Here is a 17,340-nt window from a genome sequence, read left to right on the forward strand (position 1 = left end):
TGTTGTCTTCATGATAACTGTCTCTGCTTCGGTCTGATGATGTCTGAGTTATTTGTGAAGTTAAAATATTTACGGTTTCGTTTCCTGTTTGCTTCCTCGGGCAACTTTGCTGCATTTAGGTTGTTTCAAATTGTTGTGAATTTTGATTGGGTTTAACAGAAGACTGTCATGTACAGCTTAATATTACTGGTTAGATATATTTATGAACGCCCCTATTTTGCAATCATTGGTTGAAACGTTAATGTATTCGTTGTTTGAGCCAACCCTGCATGGACAATAACGTGAATTTGCGCGGCGTCTCACTGTATTTTTAGCAGAGTAGCTAACTACGTAGCTAGCTAATTTCAGATGTAGCTAGAATACTTCCTTGGTTGTTTTATGAACTTTGCTAATGTATAGCATGGCCATGTCTCTCTGTCAGGATTGGCTAATGTGAGGGTAGCAAACACAGTAGCTTTGCGCTGTTCACCTTCCAAAAATAGTTTGGTTGTTCGGGATGTTTTTATCTTTAACATGGAGACAAAACGAGGGGATATTCCCAACGGCGTATTGGACGACCTTTGCAGGTAACGTTAACAAGTTAGCTAGCTAGAAATGGCTAGCTTGAGTACTATCCAAAGTAGTCTCAGAGTCTCAGAGTGGCTATTGTTATACGAAAGGAATGCAAGTAACATAAGTATGCCAATTCTTTGTGTTTTCAAACGATTTCACGCCTTTTAGTCGTAGCGGATATTAAGCCACCACTTCGAGGTGGTGAAAATGACCAAATGTACGCTTGTTCTTTAGTACACAGCTAAATTAACTTGACAGTAACATTAGCTACCTGCAGAAATCCGCTAACATAGCTGTATCCTTTCGACAGTTGTTAGTTAGCATAGCTTTACAGCTATCTGGTAGCGTTCACTAGCGTCTTCTTTACAACCAACAACGAATTATCTGTTTACGCATACACTGCTAACTCAGCTTGTTGGATGACTTCCTCCAATTTATATTCAACCAATCCAGCTGCTCTAAATCTAAACGCGTCCTGTGTAATGCTAATGGTAATTGATAATGTCAATGCTAACAAGTGGTAGCTATCAAAGCAATCGAAGGTTGATGCCGTTTTGTTCATAGCATAGATTTAGGAAAAACCGAAACCTTCCTCTTAATTATGTCTATGGTTCATAGACAAACCATATAAACATCTAACTCACGTTAATAACACTCACTTAGCACTTTAAACAAATGTTAGATTGTTGATGTAATAATAAAGGGAGGATGTGATCTGTTAATCTGTATTGATTGCTTACTAGTATTTCGAGAGTTATGCCACCATGACATCCTGAAGGCTGGCTATCACTATCAGTTAACGCCGCTCTCAAACTGAAGTATAAATATTCCATATTAGAATCTATGGAACACGGATACTACGTTTGAATGTGCGTGTATACAGCCCCTTATTGCTAAACTTGCAGTCTGAGAAAAATGGGAACCTGCTCAGTTTTACTCTGTGATTTTATTTTATATGTGTATGGATTTATTTCTCCTCTCCGTTCCTACAGCCGCTTCATCCTTCACATCCCCAGTGAAGAGAGAGACAATGCCATTCGAGTGTGCTTCCAGATTGAGCTCGCCCATTGGTTTTACCTGGATTTCTGCATGCAGAATTCACCAGGACTACCTCAGTGTGGGATAAGAGACTTCGCCAAGGCTGATATCCTTTCCTCTGAATCGCTTTTGTTTTCAGATGCCAAGAAGAACCTTGAGTTGTATTTTATTATGCTGTGTGTATCTCTGAGTTACAAATCCCTGAATCCTTATTTTCCTTTACGCCGTCATACTTTTTAATCATTGTCCCTTTCTCCTGCCAAATGGGGAGGACGTACAGAAAGTTTTAGATCAATGGAAGGAGTACAAGATGGGTGTTCCCACGTATGGTGCAATTATTCTAGATGAGACGTTGGACTATGTAAGTAAAACATGCTATGATGCCATGCACTGCTATATAAGACGTTCCAGTAGTGTTTTTCCGCTTTTTTTTGCAAATTGTCAGAGTGTTTTTGTTTCCTTATTATTGGGGAAAGATGGGGGAACTGAGTAGGTTCTGATGACCATCACGACAGCTGTGTTTGAGTTGGGCCTTTTATTTTTTCTTCCTGTAGGCATTGCTAGTTCAGGGCTACCTGGCCAAGTCAGGATGGGGCTTCCCAAAGGGAAAAGTCAATGAGGATGAGGCCCCCCATGACTGTGCCGTGCGGGAGGTGAGTAGTTTATATAAGTTATAAAAACTCTATAATAATTATAATAATAGAGTTTTGGTCACAGATATTGCAATCGCATTGAACATAATGTCAGTGACTGCATAGTAGCTCCTGCTATATGCCCTGATCTACTTGGTTGCAATTTATGTACAATTTCTAATGTTTGGATCTCTTTAAAGCAAACATTAAAGAAGATCTGCTTGTATTCCAAACTTTAAACAAATTTGCTCACATTTGGTCTTTCCGTAGGTGATGGAAGAAACAAGTTTTGATATCCGAGATCGCATCTGCAAAGACACATACATCGAGCAGAAAATCACAGACCAGCTGGCTCGATTGTACATAATACCTGGAGTCCCAAGGGACACAAAGTTCAATCCCAAAACAAGAAAGGAGATTAGGGTATGGCCAAGAATTCTGTATTTTTGTATTCATGTATTTATTTTTCAATAGCCTACATTATAAATACTCGAGATTAATGTTTTTTCTTCTGTGCATCAATCTCTCCCCAGAACATAGAATGGTTTGCTATTGAGCAGCTCCCGTGTCACCGGAACGATATGACTCCCAAATCCAAGCTCGGACTAGCTCCCAACAAATTTTTCATGGCCATTCCGTTCGTCAGGTCTGTATGGAATCTCTCCCCCCTGTTCTCTTTTGCACTAGCTATGTTGCTGTTCCCATTGTCTTTTCTCTGATACTACGTACAAATACGTATTACACTCCTGACCTCACGTAATTACTGATTAACCTTAGAAAAAAAGAATGCACTAAGAATTGAAAGTTGAAAACTATCTCTTGGATATCTTTAGACCTCTCAGAGAATGGGTTGCCAAGCGCAGAGGGGAGTCGACAGACAGTGATGAGGATTTCGCTTCCAATGGCAGTACTCCTTGTAAACCACACCTACGGTAAGCCATATGAAATACTTTATTCAGGTTATTAGACATGGCCAGGAAGTCTCTGTGGCAGGTTCTTTGAGGGCAAGTCTTATCCTGCTCTTTGTTTAGATGCTTATGAACTGGGTGGTGCAAAAATAGTAAGTGATATTGAGTGTAATAAATAAAAAGTTGCAAGAAAGTCTCTCCCTGGAGTTCACACACAAGGCTAGGTATGATCTTTCATTTTTTGTGAACGTTCAACAGCCCATGGGGCTGTAGACTGTGACTTCAGACTGTGTAATTGATGCTACCTTTCCTTAACACATACTTCAGCCTTAAGGCCAATTCAGAGTCCAGGCCACAAATGTCGCTGAACAAGAAAGACTAAATGTGGGTCTGCTAGGGAGTCGCTGACGTTGTCGCACGCTCTGATCGGATAGCAACTCAAAGTTCTAGGTTCTGTTCTGTTGCCATGGTCATGTTGCATGGCTGTGTTTACATTGTTCCATGATTAGATGTAACGTTAGAAAATGTAAACAAGCTTTTGCTACATCGTCATACAAGTTGTCATGGAAACTATAGATGATCTAATCCTACATGTTGTCTCTGGTGCAGGACTATGAAAACCTGCAGTGCCACGACATCCGTCAACCAAAATTTGTATTTATTTTTTGTCGAGCAAGACTTGTTGCCTGGACTATGAATTGGCCTTTACTTACAGTATTGCAAATTGATAAATGTCATGCATTTTGTTAGCATTTTGGATGTTACTTCTGTTAATGTTAGGTTTGAAGTTGAACTTTCAATATTGTCCCAATGTCCCTCTTGGACCACAGATGGATAACTGAAAGGCAACAGTTGTTCTGTGGATCGAAGCACAGTTCAGGATTGGGAGACCTCTGCCTTTACATCAGATTCCCAGTGGGGGTGTGATATAAGGTCACTTGAAGTTATGGTGGCCATGCTTTTTATACTAGTGACCCACTCTTTAACATGGAGTTCTGTTTACCCTTGTAACTTGTTTGTTAAAGGCCTAAAGCCGGACGTACCCCGATGTTGACTGAAGCGTCTCCTGGAGACGTCTGTTCCAAGCAAAAGCAACAGAAGCCGATCGCGCTGGCTGTGCAGGAAATCAAGGTTTGTGTGGAACCATTTACCAGGGCCATTTACCAGGGCCCTTTACCAGAACCATTTACCAGAACCATTTGCCAGGGCCATTTTGTAACTATAGTAAGAGGGTTGCAAGAGGACATGTCTGACTAGAACAGTGACTCTGTGGCTGGGTGGAGAGGTCTCTATAGGGGTGCATAGACAGTGACTCTGTGTCTGGGTGGAGAGGTCACTTTAGGGGTGCAGAGACAGTGACTCTAGGGCTGGCTGGAGAGGTCACTGTAGGGGAGCAGAGACAGTGACTCTGTGTCTGAGTGGAGAGGTCACTATAGGGTATACTCAGCGCTTGTACACAGCACCCTACTGTAGTTCTGCTCCCTGCAGCTGATTCATGTTGAACATGATATCCATCTGCCTATATGCTGCTAGATCATTATTTGTGTGTGTGTGTGTGTGTGTGTGTACGCGTGTGTGTCTGCGTGCGTGCGTGCGTGTGTGTGTGTGTGTGTGCGCACGTGTTCACAGCAGAACCACAGTGCAAAAGGCAATGGGAAGAAGCACCAGGACTCTCCCAGCCTAAAGAAAAAATCAAACGGGGTCGGCACACAACAGGTGAGGCAGCTTTCAAAGATGGCCGGGACCTGTGGTCCTCACTGCTGTAGGAACACACAGCCATGCCTTTTGCCTGGCATGATGGAGAGTGGCATTGGATGGACTGGACTAGTTGTGCTTTTTTCTGCACATGTGCTACCATAGTATGCAATGTTGGCTACTTAATACAGTCTCCTGAATTGAACTTATACACTTAAAATAGAAAACGGTGGAAACCCTCAGTGTGCCTGGCCATCGTCATATCAACACAAATTTATATCCACACAGAAACATTAGTCCATGTTGACACATGCTAGCAGCTGTCACCTGTTCAAATATCCAGCTCAGGGAACCCTCAAAGGGTGGTGAAAGAGCTACAATAGGTATGAACACGCTGGGTGTCTGTGCCTTATATTAACACAAGTTCTTTTCACTTCATAATAATATTAGTTTATATTACACACGCTAAAACTACCAACTGTTAATATGGTTCCTTAAGTTGGAGATGGCTAGGAGAACTGGCATAACACCTTGTATGATTGACACCTCTTGCGAGTCACAAAGGTTCACCTGTCAGAAGTACTGTTCCTTTCCAATTCACACCTTTCTGTTGGACTCTGAGGTAATTTGTTTCATACTTTGTTTGTTGTTGTTGTTGTTGTTGTTTTTCAAACCCCTCAAGCAACAACAGTAGAATGAGCGGAAACAAGTCTAATGTTGATGTTGTTTGCAGTTTCACCAGAAGGGGGCACTACAGCCTTTAAAACTATGCCCTTAGATCCACACTGTATGTCATGACGTGATGATGGTAGATGACTAAATGTGTGCGATTTCACTTCAAATATGAGAATCTAGTGTGGTTTGTACTTATGTTCAAATGTTTTATTTGTAGAAAGAAGAAAAGAAACTTCAGCCCAGAAGACTACAAGACAACTTCGACACAGGTTGGTTCATTCATGTTATATTTTTGGCAGCTAGTTTTAAACTACAAAAACTGCACCCAAGCTGTGATTTTGGCCATTTTGGGTCTCGATACAGTCTTATGGGTCAACTTTTTGGATACAAGTTGTTTTTTCCCCTCAAATGTGTTGGACCTGCCTCAGGCAGCACTTTGCTCCACTCCACTCCTCCTGTTTAGTCCTGCGGCTGTGCAGTTTGTAGTGTCTCTCACTTCACTGCCAGCATTATGTACTCACTCTTACAGCTTCTGCTTTCTGAGGCTTTTTGGTCCCAGTTCTTTTATCCTCTAATTGCACTCTCTCTGTCTTTTCCCTCCTCCCTCCTTCTGTCTTTTCCCCCCTCTCTCCCTCTTCCTCCCTCTCTCCCTCTGTCTTTCCCCCCTCTCTCCCTCTCTGTCTTTTCCCCCCTCTCTCCCTCTTCCTCCCTCCCCCCCTCTCTCCCTCTTCCTCCCTCTCTCCCTCTCTGTCTTTCCCCCCTCTCTCCCTCTCTGTCTTTTCCCCCCTCTCTCCCTCTTCCTCCCTCCCCCCCTCTCTCCCTCTCTGTCTTTCCCCCCTCTCTCCCTCTCTGTCTTTTCCCCCCTCTCTCCCTCTTCCTCCCTCCCCCCCTCTCTCCCTCTTCCTCCCTCTCTCCCTCTCCCTCTCCCCCCCTCTCTCCCTCTCTGCAGATGCTGCCGGCAACTTGAGCGGTGCCAACGGCCTCAACGGCCAGGGAACGAGCCGGCCAGACGCCATCAACGGAGACTTTGAGCACCTCATGTCCTCCAGGTCCTTCCTGAGCTTTAGGTTTGACAGGGACGCCATCATGAAGTGCTTTGAGTCCTGAGGCCGCCGTCCACCACCATGGCCCAGTATTAGTCCATAAGGAGACTTCAAGCCTCGCCGGGCAGCACATTACTATTCTCTCTCCAGTCAGAAAGGAAAACATGTTTGCAGAGCTCAGAGTTGGGGACAGAGACAGTGAAGGGGCCTGACGGTGTAAATCGGACCAACTTCTTGAATAAAGTGGCAGCAGAAGTGTTTTATATAGCTATATATTTTCCCAGCCCAGAAAAAGGCAAGCAGCATCATGGTCGCTCGCAGAGGGCGGTTAGTTCTGGAGCCGCTCGGAGACGGGAGTGTTGAACCGCTTCCAAACCTGGTTTTAGTGGCTGAGTACGGTGTGAATGTGACAGAAACTGCATCTTGTCTGAACCCCACTGGGGGCCACTTGGGAGAGCCTGCCCTGGCATGTTGAGTGCACCAGTTACTGATTTGATGTGCTCGTTAGTGTGTGTGTCTATGGGTGTGCTAATGGGGATGTAATGTTAAGTATCCTTAGCCAGACTCCTCTCGCTCTCCCACTATGTGTGTCTGAGACACCAGACCTCTGCAGGTACTGTACTGATAATGTTTTGCACGCATTGCACCAACACGCTAAGAACCATCAGTTGTGGGGGTTGGGGTGTAGAACTGTCTCTGTGAAGGTCTCGCAGGAACTCTTGCACTTTTCTAACGCTGTTGAGGAACTTTAAAAAGAAGCTGTTTGTTCGAAATGATTAGGGTTTCTTCAGGGCACTGTTCTCCTCTTCTGACTCGCCCTAAAATTCACACACACACACACACCATCACACGTATACTCATTGCATTAGCAAGTCACTGTTTTAATTAACATGTGGTTTAAACAGTTGTTTTCAGCTTTTCTGAGCCAGCATTAGTAGTACTGAAACCTGATTGTGGATCTGCAATGGCTTCTCCTGTTATCATATTAGCTTCTCTGTCATAGAGCATGGAAGGGTGTCTGTTATCAACACTGAACTGTACATTTCTAGCAGTGTTTCTCTTTGTAAAAAAACAAAACAAAGAAAAGACAAAAAATGCTCCCTTTTTATTTTTTATTACGTGACTGCTTGATTTGTGTGTTTTCATCAGGAAAAATAGTAATTTTCATGGCTTGTTTGTCTTTCGTCATCTGTGAACCGGCACTGAATTCTTTGTGTGTTTTTTTTGTTTGTTTGTTTGCTTTTTTATTACAGTAAATCCAGTAACATTTGGACAGAATAGTTTGAAATAATGAAGTTCCACCAGTATGCAATGTGGTTTGCATAGTTCCCAAACCTTTGGAGGAGGGGGGGGGGGGTTTGCGTTTGCTGTATATCGTCTTTTGCAATAAAACATCTTCTCTTTAGAGTTAATGATGCTGTCTTTCCTGTGTACATTTGGGAGATCTAATCGTGTTCTTGTCTCACTCTAATCGTGTTCTTGTCTCACTGACTGAAGTGGAGCATCCTAATCTACCCATAGACTCCATCTGATAAGAACGATCCCAACAGGCTTTTTCGGCACACTTCAAAGACAAGTTGCTAAATTATGGGCTTATATTTGTCTGAAAAAATAACTGCACATGCACAGAGGGTGATCAACAAATATGCCTTGAGTTGCACACGTGTTTTGCAATCCACAAATTTCCGATTTGTAACTTAAGTATTGGTTTTTACAAATATGTGTATTTGTAAATATATCATTTTACATTTGTAAAACAAAAAGCCATTTGTGAAACTGAAAATTCTGTTTGAATCGTGACATTCTTTTCGCAAATCCACACACATCCACAAACTCGTGAGCTCGTGATTCACAAGCACCATCCAGCAGATGGCGCTGTTGTTCACTGATGTATCTTTACCTCGCCTTATAGGCCATAAGGTGAACCCTGTTTTCGTTTCAACCCGCTCCACTGTCTGGCATCTACACAATCTTTAGCCCATAAAAAATAACGAGTCGTGCTAAAATACTGGAAAAAAAGTTCATTGCTGAATTTTCAGTCAATTCTACGATCTGCTTTATTTTATTCAGAGCGTAATATGATTTTGGTCGCGAATGGTGGCACGGTTCGACACGTGATCCTTCTACACCAATGAGGTAGCTGCGTTTTGTCCACAGAACGGCAAGATGACGTTGCCCGTGGTTAGATTCAACATTACCGATAGAGAGGAAAACATCCTCAAAAGTGGACTAAATTGATTCTAAATAGTGCTGTATACATTGCCGCGTCCAAGAACAACAATGAGGCAAATATACGAGAATGTCATGTTTATGTTAAGTCATTTAGATCAAGTTTGACATACCTGGGAATACTGACGATCTAACATGGACTGTGAAAACTGAACACCCAGCACACACTGAATAAATCAAGGCAAAGACTGAACTGTACGTCAGCTGAGGAAGCTGTGAATAGTGTCCTGACAGCATCATCACTTGGTATGGGAACTGTACAGGCTGTAACTGCAGTACCGCACCATCTGAGCATCTCTCCCTATTCTGCAGGAGACCTACAAGAGAAGACTATGAACCAGGGCCCAAAGTAATGTAAAGGACTCCTAACATCCTGACCAGGGACTATTCAAAATACTGAGGTCAGGCAAACGTCTCTGCTGCTACAAGATCAGGACAGAGAGATCCCACAAATGAAAACAACACTGATGAACCATAAAAACAATCTTTATGAAAAATATGAAATATGATAGGCTACATAAAAGTGTACAAAACAGAAAAAGGAATAACAGATTAAGGACACTCAGCCCTTACTGTGTCTACTTACAGCACTTGGAAGCAAGGTACACAATGTCTTGACAAACAGAAAAAACTTTCAAATACAAGTCATCAGCAATGTTGACATAATGATCCAGTGATGGCTCCTCAGTGGCGCCTATAATTCAGCTAACTAGATTGTTTAGTGCAAGGGGAACAACAGTTTGTCACTAAGATGTCTTCTGTGTATATAGTATATAGTGTCCTTGCATTCTCTTGTGTTGTTTGGCACTTTGTTGTCCCTTTTTCAGTCTCCCTGTCTGTCTGGCTCAACTCCCTAGACTGTGTGATTTCCTGATAGATAAGGTAGCATTGTCCACGAGTGTATCTGTTGACAGTCTCTGCAAAGTCAGCCTCTATTTCAACATATCCTGTATGCAACACAACAAAACAGTAGCCCGGATACATGTGTCAAAACCCACCCAATTTAACCCAAATCACGTTTAACCCAGTTCAAGCTCGTAACTCGCTTATAATTGCCTCATGTAGCTTGCGGCTAAATTTAACCCTCTCATTTTTCCGACGATGTCTGAGTCTTTCGAGAGAGGTGGTCTACGGTGATCGGTGAGCTCCAACAAGGCGGGTCAAACAAGGCCGATGTAACATGGGGCTAGTGGTGACAGGGAAGCCACTCATAGGGAGTGTTATGCGCATGCGTGACTGCGTGGAGATGACCCAACCGCTTGTACACAATCCATCCCAATACACTGGAGATAGCCTGAAGGCTTTCAGATGCATATCAATATGCAGTTGCAGGATGGGTGAACAACACCAATAAATGGCATCTGGAGGCAAAACGCATGTATGGACATCTAAGATACTCAAACAGCGATTATCAACCGATTTATTTTAGTGGTGGTTAAGAGTGCCAATGTGGGCTAGCTAGGTGTAGCTACAGCCTTTAGTAAAATTCGCTAGCAGTTCGCTAACTATTAGCACTCTAGCTTAGTCAGGAGAGTTTAGCTCTGATAAGGCACAGCAATTGTTCACGATTGTATCAACGTGCTGCATTTCACTTAACATGTCAGTCATTCCCATGCTCTGAACACAAAATCAACATCTCCATGGATAGTGGTGCAGGAAAATACAGTGTTGACTGCACAATCGGGAGTTAGCTGTTAGCTGCAAGTTGTCTCAAGTTGCTAGTTGTCTCTAATTTGCAACCAACCATTTATAGCTAACCATTCCGCCCATCTAAATCTTTTGGTATACAATTAAATTGTTAATTTGGGTCATTTTCGCGACTAGTGTCGCATCCATCTGCACAACATATGCCGGACATTTTTAACTTTCTGTGGGATTTGACCGACTATGTCTATGTTGTGACTGACGCTCAGCTTGAAAATACGTTTGAGTGCTCATGCATTGCATTGCTTGGAAGCTCGCGCATTAATGTATCAACTGTCACATTTGTTGCACTGGTCAGAATTCAGTAATGGCCGGTTCACACTACACAATTTTCGAACATTCCTTCACGATTTAACATGTCACACTATGCGATCACAGAGCAACGACTTCGGGCTTCGTCTTGGTCGGAAGACTGGCCACACTACAAGATCATGAATCTTTGTATCTAATTGCCTAGGTAACAGCTAGCTACTTTTGATAGGCTGCGTAAACTTTTGAGGTAGGCTATCAAACGTAAATTTCCGGGTAAGACTGGAAATAGACTAGCCTGGATACCAGCCTGAACTCCGCCCACAACATTTTTGGTCTGGGAGATTCAGTCTGGACTTGAGCTAGTTGGGAGAGATTCAACATCTCGGAAAAGTGATCTTACCAATCAAATTGTAAGGGCGGGCTTTATACGTTGATGGACAGATGACCAACCAACGCTTGAGTTGATTAGATAGATAGAATATACATCGAACAAAGATGGCACCGTCTCGGGAGCTTAGTGGGACATATTTTATATGATTTAATGATTTTATGATTACACGACTTTTTTATGTCTACATTGACTCGGTTAGTTGTGTATGTGCAACACGAATGTTGCCGAGGATTTTAGGTCTTAACTGAAGCACTCTAGACCATTATTGATAGGTTATGCTAACGCGTAGACAAAAAAAACATTGAAACAAATAGTAGCTAGCTATAGCCTTTGCTGCTAATAAGTACGTGAGCAGGCATATCTCACAGATATTGATAGCGCATTCATTTTGAGAGAGGAACAGAGAAACGCGATCAAGGCATTTGTCGATCGAAAATATGTTTTTGCCGTCCTTCAAGTTTTAATGTATCACATGGTCATACTATGTTGCTCTGATTAGTTGTAGGTATCCAATTGAGCGAAGAGGCATTTTTTTTCTTGGTTCGTTGAAACACGCCCCATAATCACAGCCAAATGGCTCAGCATCAGACTCATATTCTGACTAGAATTTTGAGTATGACATCGTATGGCTAGAAATAGACTACCTTAAAACCAACATTTTGTCTACATTTACAATAATAACAGTTTATCAGGCTGGACATTCGTTATACAGGCCAGAGTGAGGTTAATGCTAGGTTTACGCTATGTCAACAATGGATACGTCATTGCGATTCCCCCAAAAATTCTGACATGCCAGACTTTTCGTTGTGGGGTTTTCGAACGTCGCAGACGAAAACATCGCAGGTCACAAGCATGTCACACTACAAGACCTCACTTCGTCGCAGACTTTTCAAAATCGGGCCCGATCCTGCAAATTTGTCGGCGACGAAGAAATTGGGGCAAAATCAGGCTGAAATCGTGTAGTGTGAACCGGCCATAAAAGACGGAGTAGAACTATTAAAGATAGGCCCCAGACCTATTGACAGCTGTCAGGGTACATGTTACTTAATATTGATTTCTGTGTCAACCAGGATAACTGATTTTTAACATAAAAAAAAAACGGAAACACGTTTCAGTTGATATCCAAACAAGTTACCAGTCGTAATCTAGACACCACTTCTACTGAAATATTCAAGATTGATTGATTAATAATGATACTAGATTTACTTTAATAAAGGACAAGGAAAATTCGTTGGAAAATTCTTTGTACTCACAGAGGAAGGTGGCTGCTCTCCTTGTCCGGCCATGGTTTCCAAGGTTTTCCTGCAGAAATGAAGGCCCACTAGTCGAGCTAAAGATACATCAGTGAACAACAGCGCCATCTGCTGGATTGTGCTTGTGAATCACGAGCTCACGAGTTTGTGGATGTGTGTGGATTTGCGGAAAGAATGTCTCATGTCTCAAATACGAACGTGTGATTGTTGAATGTCTCAAATACGAACGTGTGATTGTTGATCCAGATCCACAAATGCTGAGACACGATTCACAAACAGAATTTTCAGTTTCACAAATGGCTTTTTATCCACAAACAGAATATTCAGTTTCACAAATGCCTTTTTGTTTTACAAATGTAAAATAATATATTTATAAATACACATATATTTGTAAAAACCAATACACAACAAGTTACAAATCGGAAATTTGTATTTGTGGATTGCAAAACACGTGTGCAACTCAAGGCATATTTGTAGATCACCCTCTGTGCATTTGCAGTTATTTTTTAGACAAATCTTAGCCCATACTAAATTGTTATCTAAAGCTATTGTCAGAAGATGGACACGATTTCAAGCTGTGTATATTGTGCAACATAAGGATCATGTAGGTCTTTTTTATGAAAAAATACAAGTTGAATTGGTCGAGTCCTCTTTCAGATGCCCAAATACCCCCAGTGGACTTTGGGGGTCCTGCATTGCCTTACTTACACACAGATTCGATGGATGTCTTGGCGCCGAACATCCTTGAGGTGGACCACTTTAAAAGATAGCGGGATCATATAGATAACATCAGAACCATGAGTTAAAAATCAACCAGCAATGAACATAAACGGCATCCCCTTCATGTAAATATTGTGTTGTCTATCCAGATTAACGATCCTTTGACATATGTAGCGCAGGGGACACGCATTTTAAAAGTCGTTAGCAAGGTCCCCAGAGCAAAAACATGGGAAGGCTAGTCGTTAGACACATGCAACCTGTCTCTGTATGGGTTTCTGAGGGATACTTAAACTCGAGCTATAAGTAAAGTTATCAAGCTAATTAGTCGCATGGAAAGCCACCCGTGACGTCTCTTCTAGGAAGCATAGGCTACATTCACGTGCAGAGTGTAATCAGTCTGTCCCAGATAAAGTGCCTTCCTATGGGAGTATGAAACGAGGAAAAAAATGAAAAACTACGTATTGGCTTTAACATTAACCTCACCAGCCATACAGATATCCATGTTGTATAAAGAATGGGCTGTTAACTGAGGTCTGTAAGAAATTGATACAACCCTTCATGATGGCAAAGACTAAGTTTGATGAGAGTCATAACAATCGTCTCTGCCAAATGGTCACACACTGACGTCCCTGAACACCTGGAATCAGGAAAATTAAGAGATCGCCATCAATTTCAGAATAGGTGCAGGAGGAGGCTGGCTAGAAACCAAACCATCCTAGGCAAATGGTCACCGAAACACCATAGTTTTCACCATTGTTAAAAGAAGTCGCTGATGGAAACTGATTATCACAAAGGGAATTACCAGAACCGCATTATACGAGAAATATACTTAAGCACTAAACATGGGAAAAGTGAAAAACATCCCATTCCTGTACTATTCATATATAGTTGATCATTTCGTTGTTTCAGTCATCCATTCATTTTCACTTTAACGCCGATAAATCTTATTTGCTATTGCTTATTGTTAAAATCAAAGATCAATTTTTGCTTCAACAGATTCCAGTGTTGGATTCTTTCGATAACTAATAACCTTCTCAAAGTACCCCTTGTCCTCTGGTGTAACACTGGATTCTTCGTTCAAACAATTGGATTCATATTTGGGCATTAAAAGTCCTCTGGTTGCAAATCAGTGTTACTGACGTCCACGTTGCATGAATCAGAACGAAGAATCCAATGTTACACCAGAGGACAAGGGATTCTTTGAGAAGGTTATTATTAGGCTACACATCCTACGTAGCTGCAGGGAACACATACACAAAAAAAAATCCTAACTTGCATTTGCAGGTGACATTTTCCGGTTGTTTCAGCTAGTTTCATTCAAGTGGAACTCTTCTTCCGTCCACACGTAATTGAAGAGACAGAAGTTATTCATTAAAAATTCTCTGAGGTAAGCATGAATTTAATGAGGGATTAGTGCGCCGATTGGGACTTTATTATTTGTAGGCCTTTAACATCAGGTGAAGGCATTGTTTTTCCTCATGTGAAGTGCAATATCAGTATGCTGGAGGAAATAAGAACACATAGCCTTAAACCAGATGGGGTCACTTGTACAAAGTAAAGGTTGAGACAGTGGGAGAGGAGGGAGTATATCTTGTGAATGGCTTCTTGAGAATGCACATGGGATTTGACCTGAAGTCTTTATAAGCCTTTAGGGTGAAATCGGTCATACTTTCTGTTGCTAAATCAAGTATGCTATGCTCACCACCATATGACTTTCTAACCCCCTGTCTCTTTCTCTCTCTCTTTCTCTCTCTCTTTCTTCTCTCTCTCTCTTGCTCTGTCTCTTTCTCTCTCTCTTGCTCTGTCTCTTTCTCTGTCTCTTTCTCTGTCTCTCTCTCTCTCTCCTGCTCTCTCTCTTTCTCTGTCTCTTTCTCTCTCTCTCTTGCTCTGTCTCTTTCTTCTCTCTCCTGCTCTGTCTCTTTCTCTCTCTCTCTTGCTCTGTCTCTTTCTTCTCTCTCCTGCTCTGTCTCTTTCTCTCTCTCTTGCTCTGTCTCTTTCTCTCTCTCTTTCTCTCTCTCTCTCTCTTGCTCTGTCTCTTTCTCTCTCTCTTGCTCTGTCTCTTTCTCTCTCTCTTGCTCTGTCTCTTTCTCTCTCTTGCTCTGTCTCTTTCTCTGTCTCTCTCTCTCTCTCTCCTGCTCTCTCTCTTTCTCTGTCTCTTTCTCTCTCTCTCTTGCTCTGTCTCTTTCTTCTCTCTCCTGCTCTGTCTCTTTCTCTCTCTCTCTCTTGCTCTGTCTCTTTCTCTCTCTCTCCTGCTCTGTCTCTTTCTCTCTCTCTCTCTTGCTCTGTCTCTTTCTTCTCTCTCTCTCTTTATCTCTCTCTCTCCTGCTCTGTCTCTTTCTTCTCTGTCTCTTTCTCTCTCTATTGCTCTGTCTCTTTCTCTCTCTATTGCTCTGTCTCTTTCTCTCTCTCTCTTGCTCTGTCTCTTTCTTCTCTCTCTTGCTCTGTCTCTTTCTTCTCTCTCTCTCTTGCTCTGTCTCTTTCTCTCTCTCTTTCTCTCTCTCTCTCTCTTGCTCTGTCTCTTTCTCTCTCTCTCTCTTGCTCTGTCTCTTTCTCTCTCTCTCTTGCTCTGTCTATTTCTCTCTCTCTCTTGCTCTGTCTCTTTCTCTCTCTCTCTTGCTCTGTCTCTTTCTCTCTCTCTCTCTTGCTCTGTCTATTTCTCTCTCTCTCCTTCTCTGTCTCTTTCTTCTCTCTCTTGCTCTGTCTCTTTCTTCTCTCTCCTTCTCTGTCTCTTTCTCTCTCTCTCTCCTTCTCTGTCTCTTTCTTCTCTCTCTTGCTCTGTCTCTTTCTCTCTCTCTCTCTTGCTCTGTCTATTTCTCTCTCTCTCTTGCTCTGTCTCTTTCTTCTCTCTCTTGCTCTGTCTCTTTCTTCTCTCTCCTTCTCTGTCTCTTTCTCTCTCTCTCTCCTTCTCTGTCTCTTTCTTCTCTCTCTTGCTCTGTCTCTTTCTCTCTCTCTCTCTTGCTCTGTCTCTTTCTCTCTCTCTCTCTTGCTCTGTCTCTTTCTTCTCTCTCTTGCTCTGTCTCTTTCTTCTCTCCTTCTCGGTCTCTTTCTTCTCTCTCTTGCTCTGTCTCTTTCTCTCTCTCTCTCTTGCTCTGTCTCTTTCTTCTCTCTCTTGCTCTGTCTCTTTCTTCTCTCCTTCTCTGTCTTCCTCCATCTTCAATTCATCCCCTCCTCTTCTCTTTTGATGCATCCACCCCCCACTCAATTTCCTCTTTCTTTTTTTTCACTATACATCCCCAACTTTTTCTCTTTACCTTCAGCCCCCCTTTTTTGTTCTGTCTGTCTCTGGCCTCTCAGGTATGCTCTCTCCTCCACGTGAGCCTTTGCCTCTGGGAATCTCGGGCCGCTTGTAACGGGATCCCTCCTCGGTCTCCACCTGGTGTACCCCGGTGAAGCAGTCGTTTATCACACCGCTCCTCAGTGAAGGCCTTCAGTAAAGATGGACGCACGTAGCATACACTCCTCTGTCAGAGGGGGGGAAGCGAGGAAATTGCAGATGGTTCCTTCATACCAGTCATCATGTTTGATTCATGCTGAGCAAGTTCATTCTAAGGTTAGAGATGCAAGTCAATGTTACGGGCAGACATGACATTTTTAGATTAGAAGAAAGACTAAAAACATCCGTGGACTGCTAAAAGTGGATGATCATGTTCCCTTTTCATTGAAATCCAACAGCTGAATGGGTAATTCTGGTAAACTATGGGTCATTCTGGTAATGGGTAAACTTTCAGAGTGAAACTCTGAGAGTGAGTTGATATCAGCAAACAGTCAAAGAGAAGCGAGTTCAGATTAATAAACTTCAAAAAGACTAGTTAGCCGAGAGGTGATCTTTTGCCTGACTCGCACATGTGTCCCTGCATGCTGTAGTGGGCTGTCCAATCCTGCCACACCTCCACCCCTCAGACACACACACACACACACACACACACCCCTCCACCCCACCCCTCCGACTGAGCGACACCCTGGACTTTGCTCATAGCCAAGGGGATGGGGGTGGTGACAGGGTGGGTCGGGGGGTGTGTGTGTGTGTGTGTGTGTGTGAGTCTTGTTAGCCAGAGGCCGAGACCTGCCGATTAGATTAGGTTGTACTTACAGGTTTGCAGGAAATCTAAAGGGAGAGGGAGGAAAGGGGAGGGGGGGAGGGGAGGGGAAGAAAAGGGGTGGAGGGGAGGAGAGGGGGAGGAGGGAAGGAGAGGGGGATGGCGAGAGAAGGAGAAAGAGAGAGAGAGAGAATGTAGAGGGTACCAAGAC

General features: G+C 42.8%; 1 protein-coding gene across 1 annotated transcript; it reads left to right on the forward strand.

Annotated features, from left to right (window-relative positions):
• Positions 1-296: 296 nt before the first annotated feature.
• On the forward strand, positions 297-7,948 carry dcp2 (decapping mRNA 2). Its single transcript, XM_080842333.1, has 11 exons — positions 297-566; positions 1,545-1,696; positions 1,824-1,951; positions 2,145-2,243; positions 2,493-2,645; positions 2,756-2,868; positions 3,056-3,154; positions 4,156-4,261; positions 4,760-4,846; positions 5,718-5,769; positions 6,450-7,948. The coding sequence occupies exons 1-11, from the start codon at positions 514-516 to the stop codon at positions 6,605-6,607; spliced, it is 1,200 nt and encodes a 399-aa protein (XP_080698459.1). The 5' UTR covers positions 297-513; the 3' UTR covers positions 6,608-7,948.
• The last annotated feature ends 9,392 nt before the right edge of the window (positions 7,949-17,340 follow it).

Source organism: Sprattus sprattus (genome assembly GCF_963457725.1).
Source record: "Sprattus sprattus genome assembly, chromosome: 7".
NCBI classification, from domain to species: domain Eukaryota; kingdom Metazoa; phylum Chordata; class Actinopteri; order Clupeiformes; family Clupeidae; genus Sprattus; species Sprattus sprattus.

Excerpts from the sequence above, each read along its gene's own strand:
- dcp2 (XM_080842333.1), top strand. The coding sequence starts at position 514 with ATGGAGACAAAACGAGGGGATATTCCCAACGGCGTATTGGACGACCTT. Across the intron at positions 1,952-2,144 it reads TAGATGAGACGTTGGACTAT|GCATTGCTAGTTCAGGGCTA; the intron begins GTAAGTAAAACA and ends TTCTTCCTGTAG. Across the intron at positions 2,646-2,755 it reads AAACAAGAAAGGAGATTAGG|AACATAGAATGGTTTGCTAT; the intron begins GTATGGCCAAGA and ends ATCTCTCCCCAG.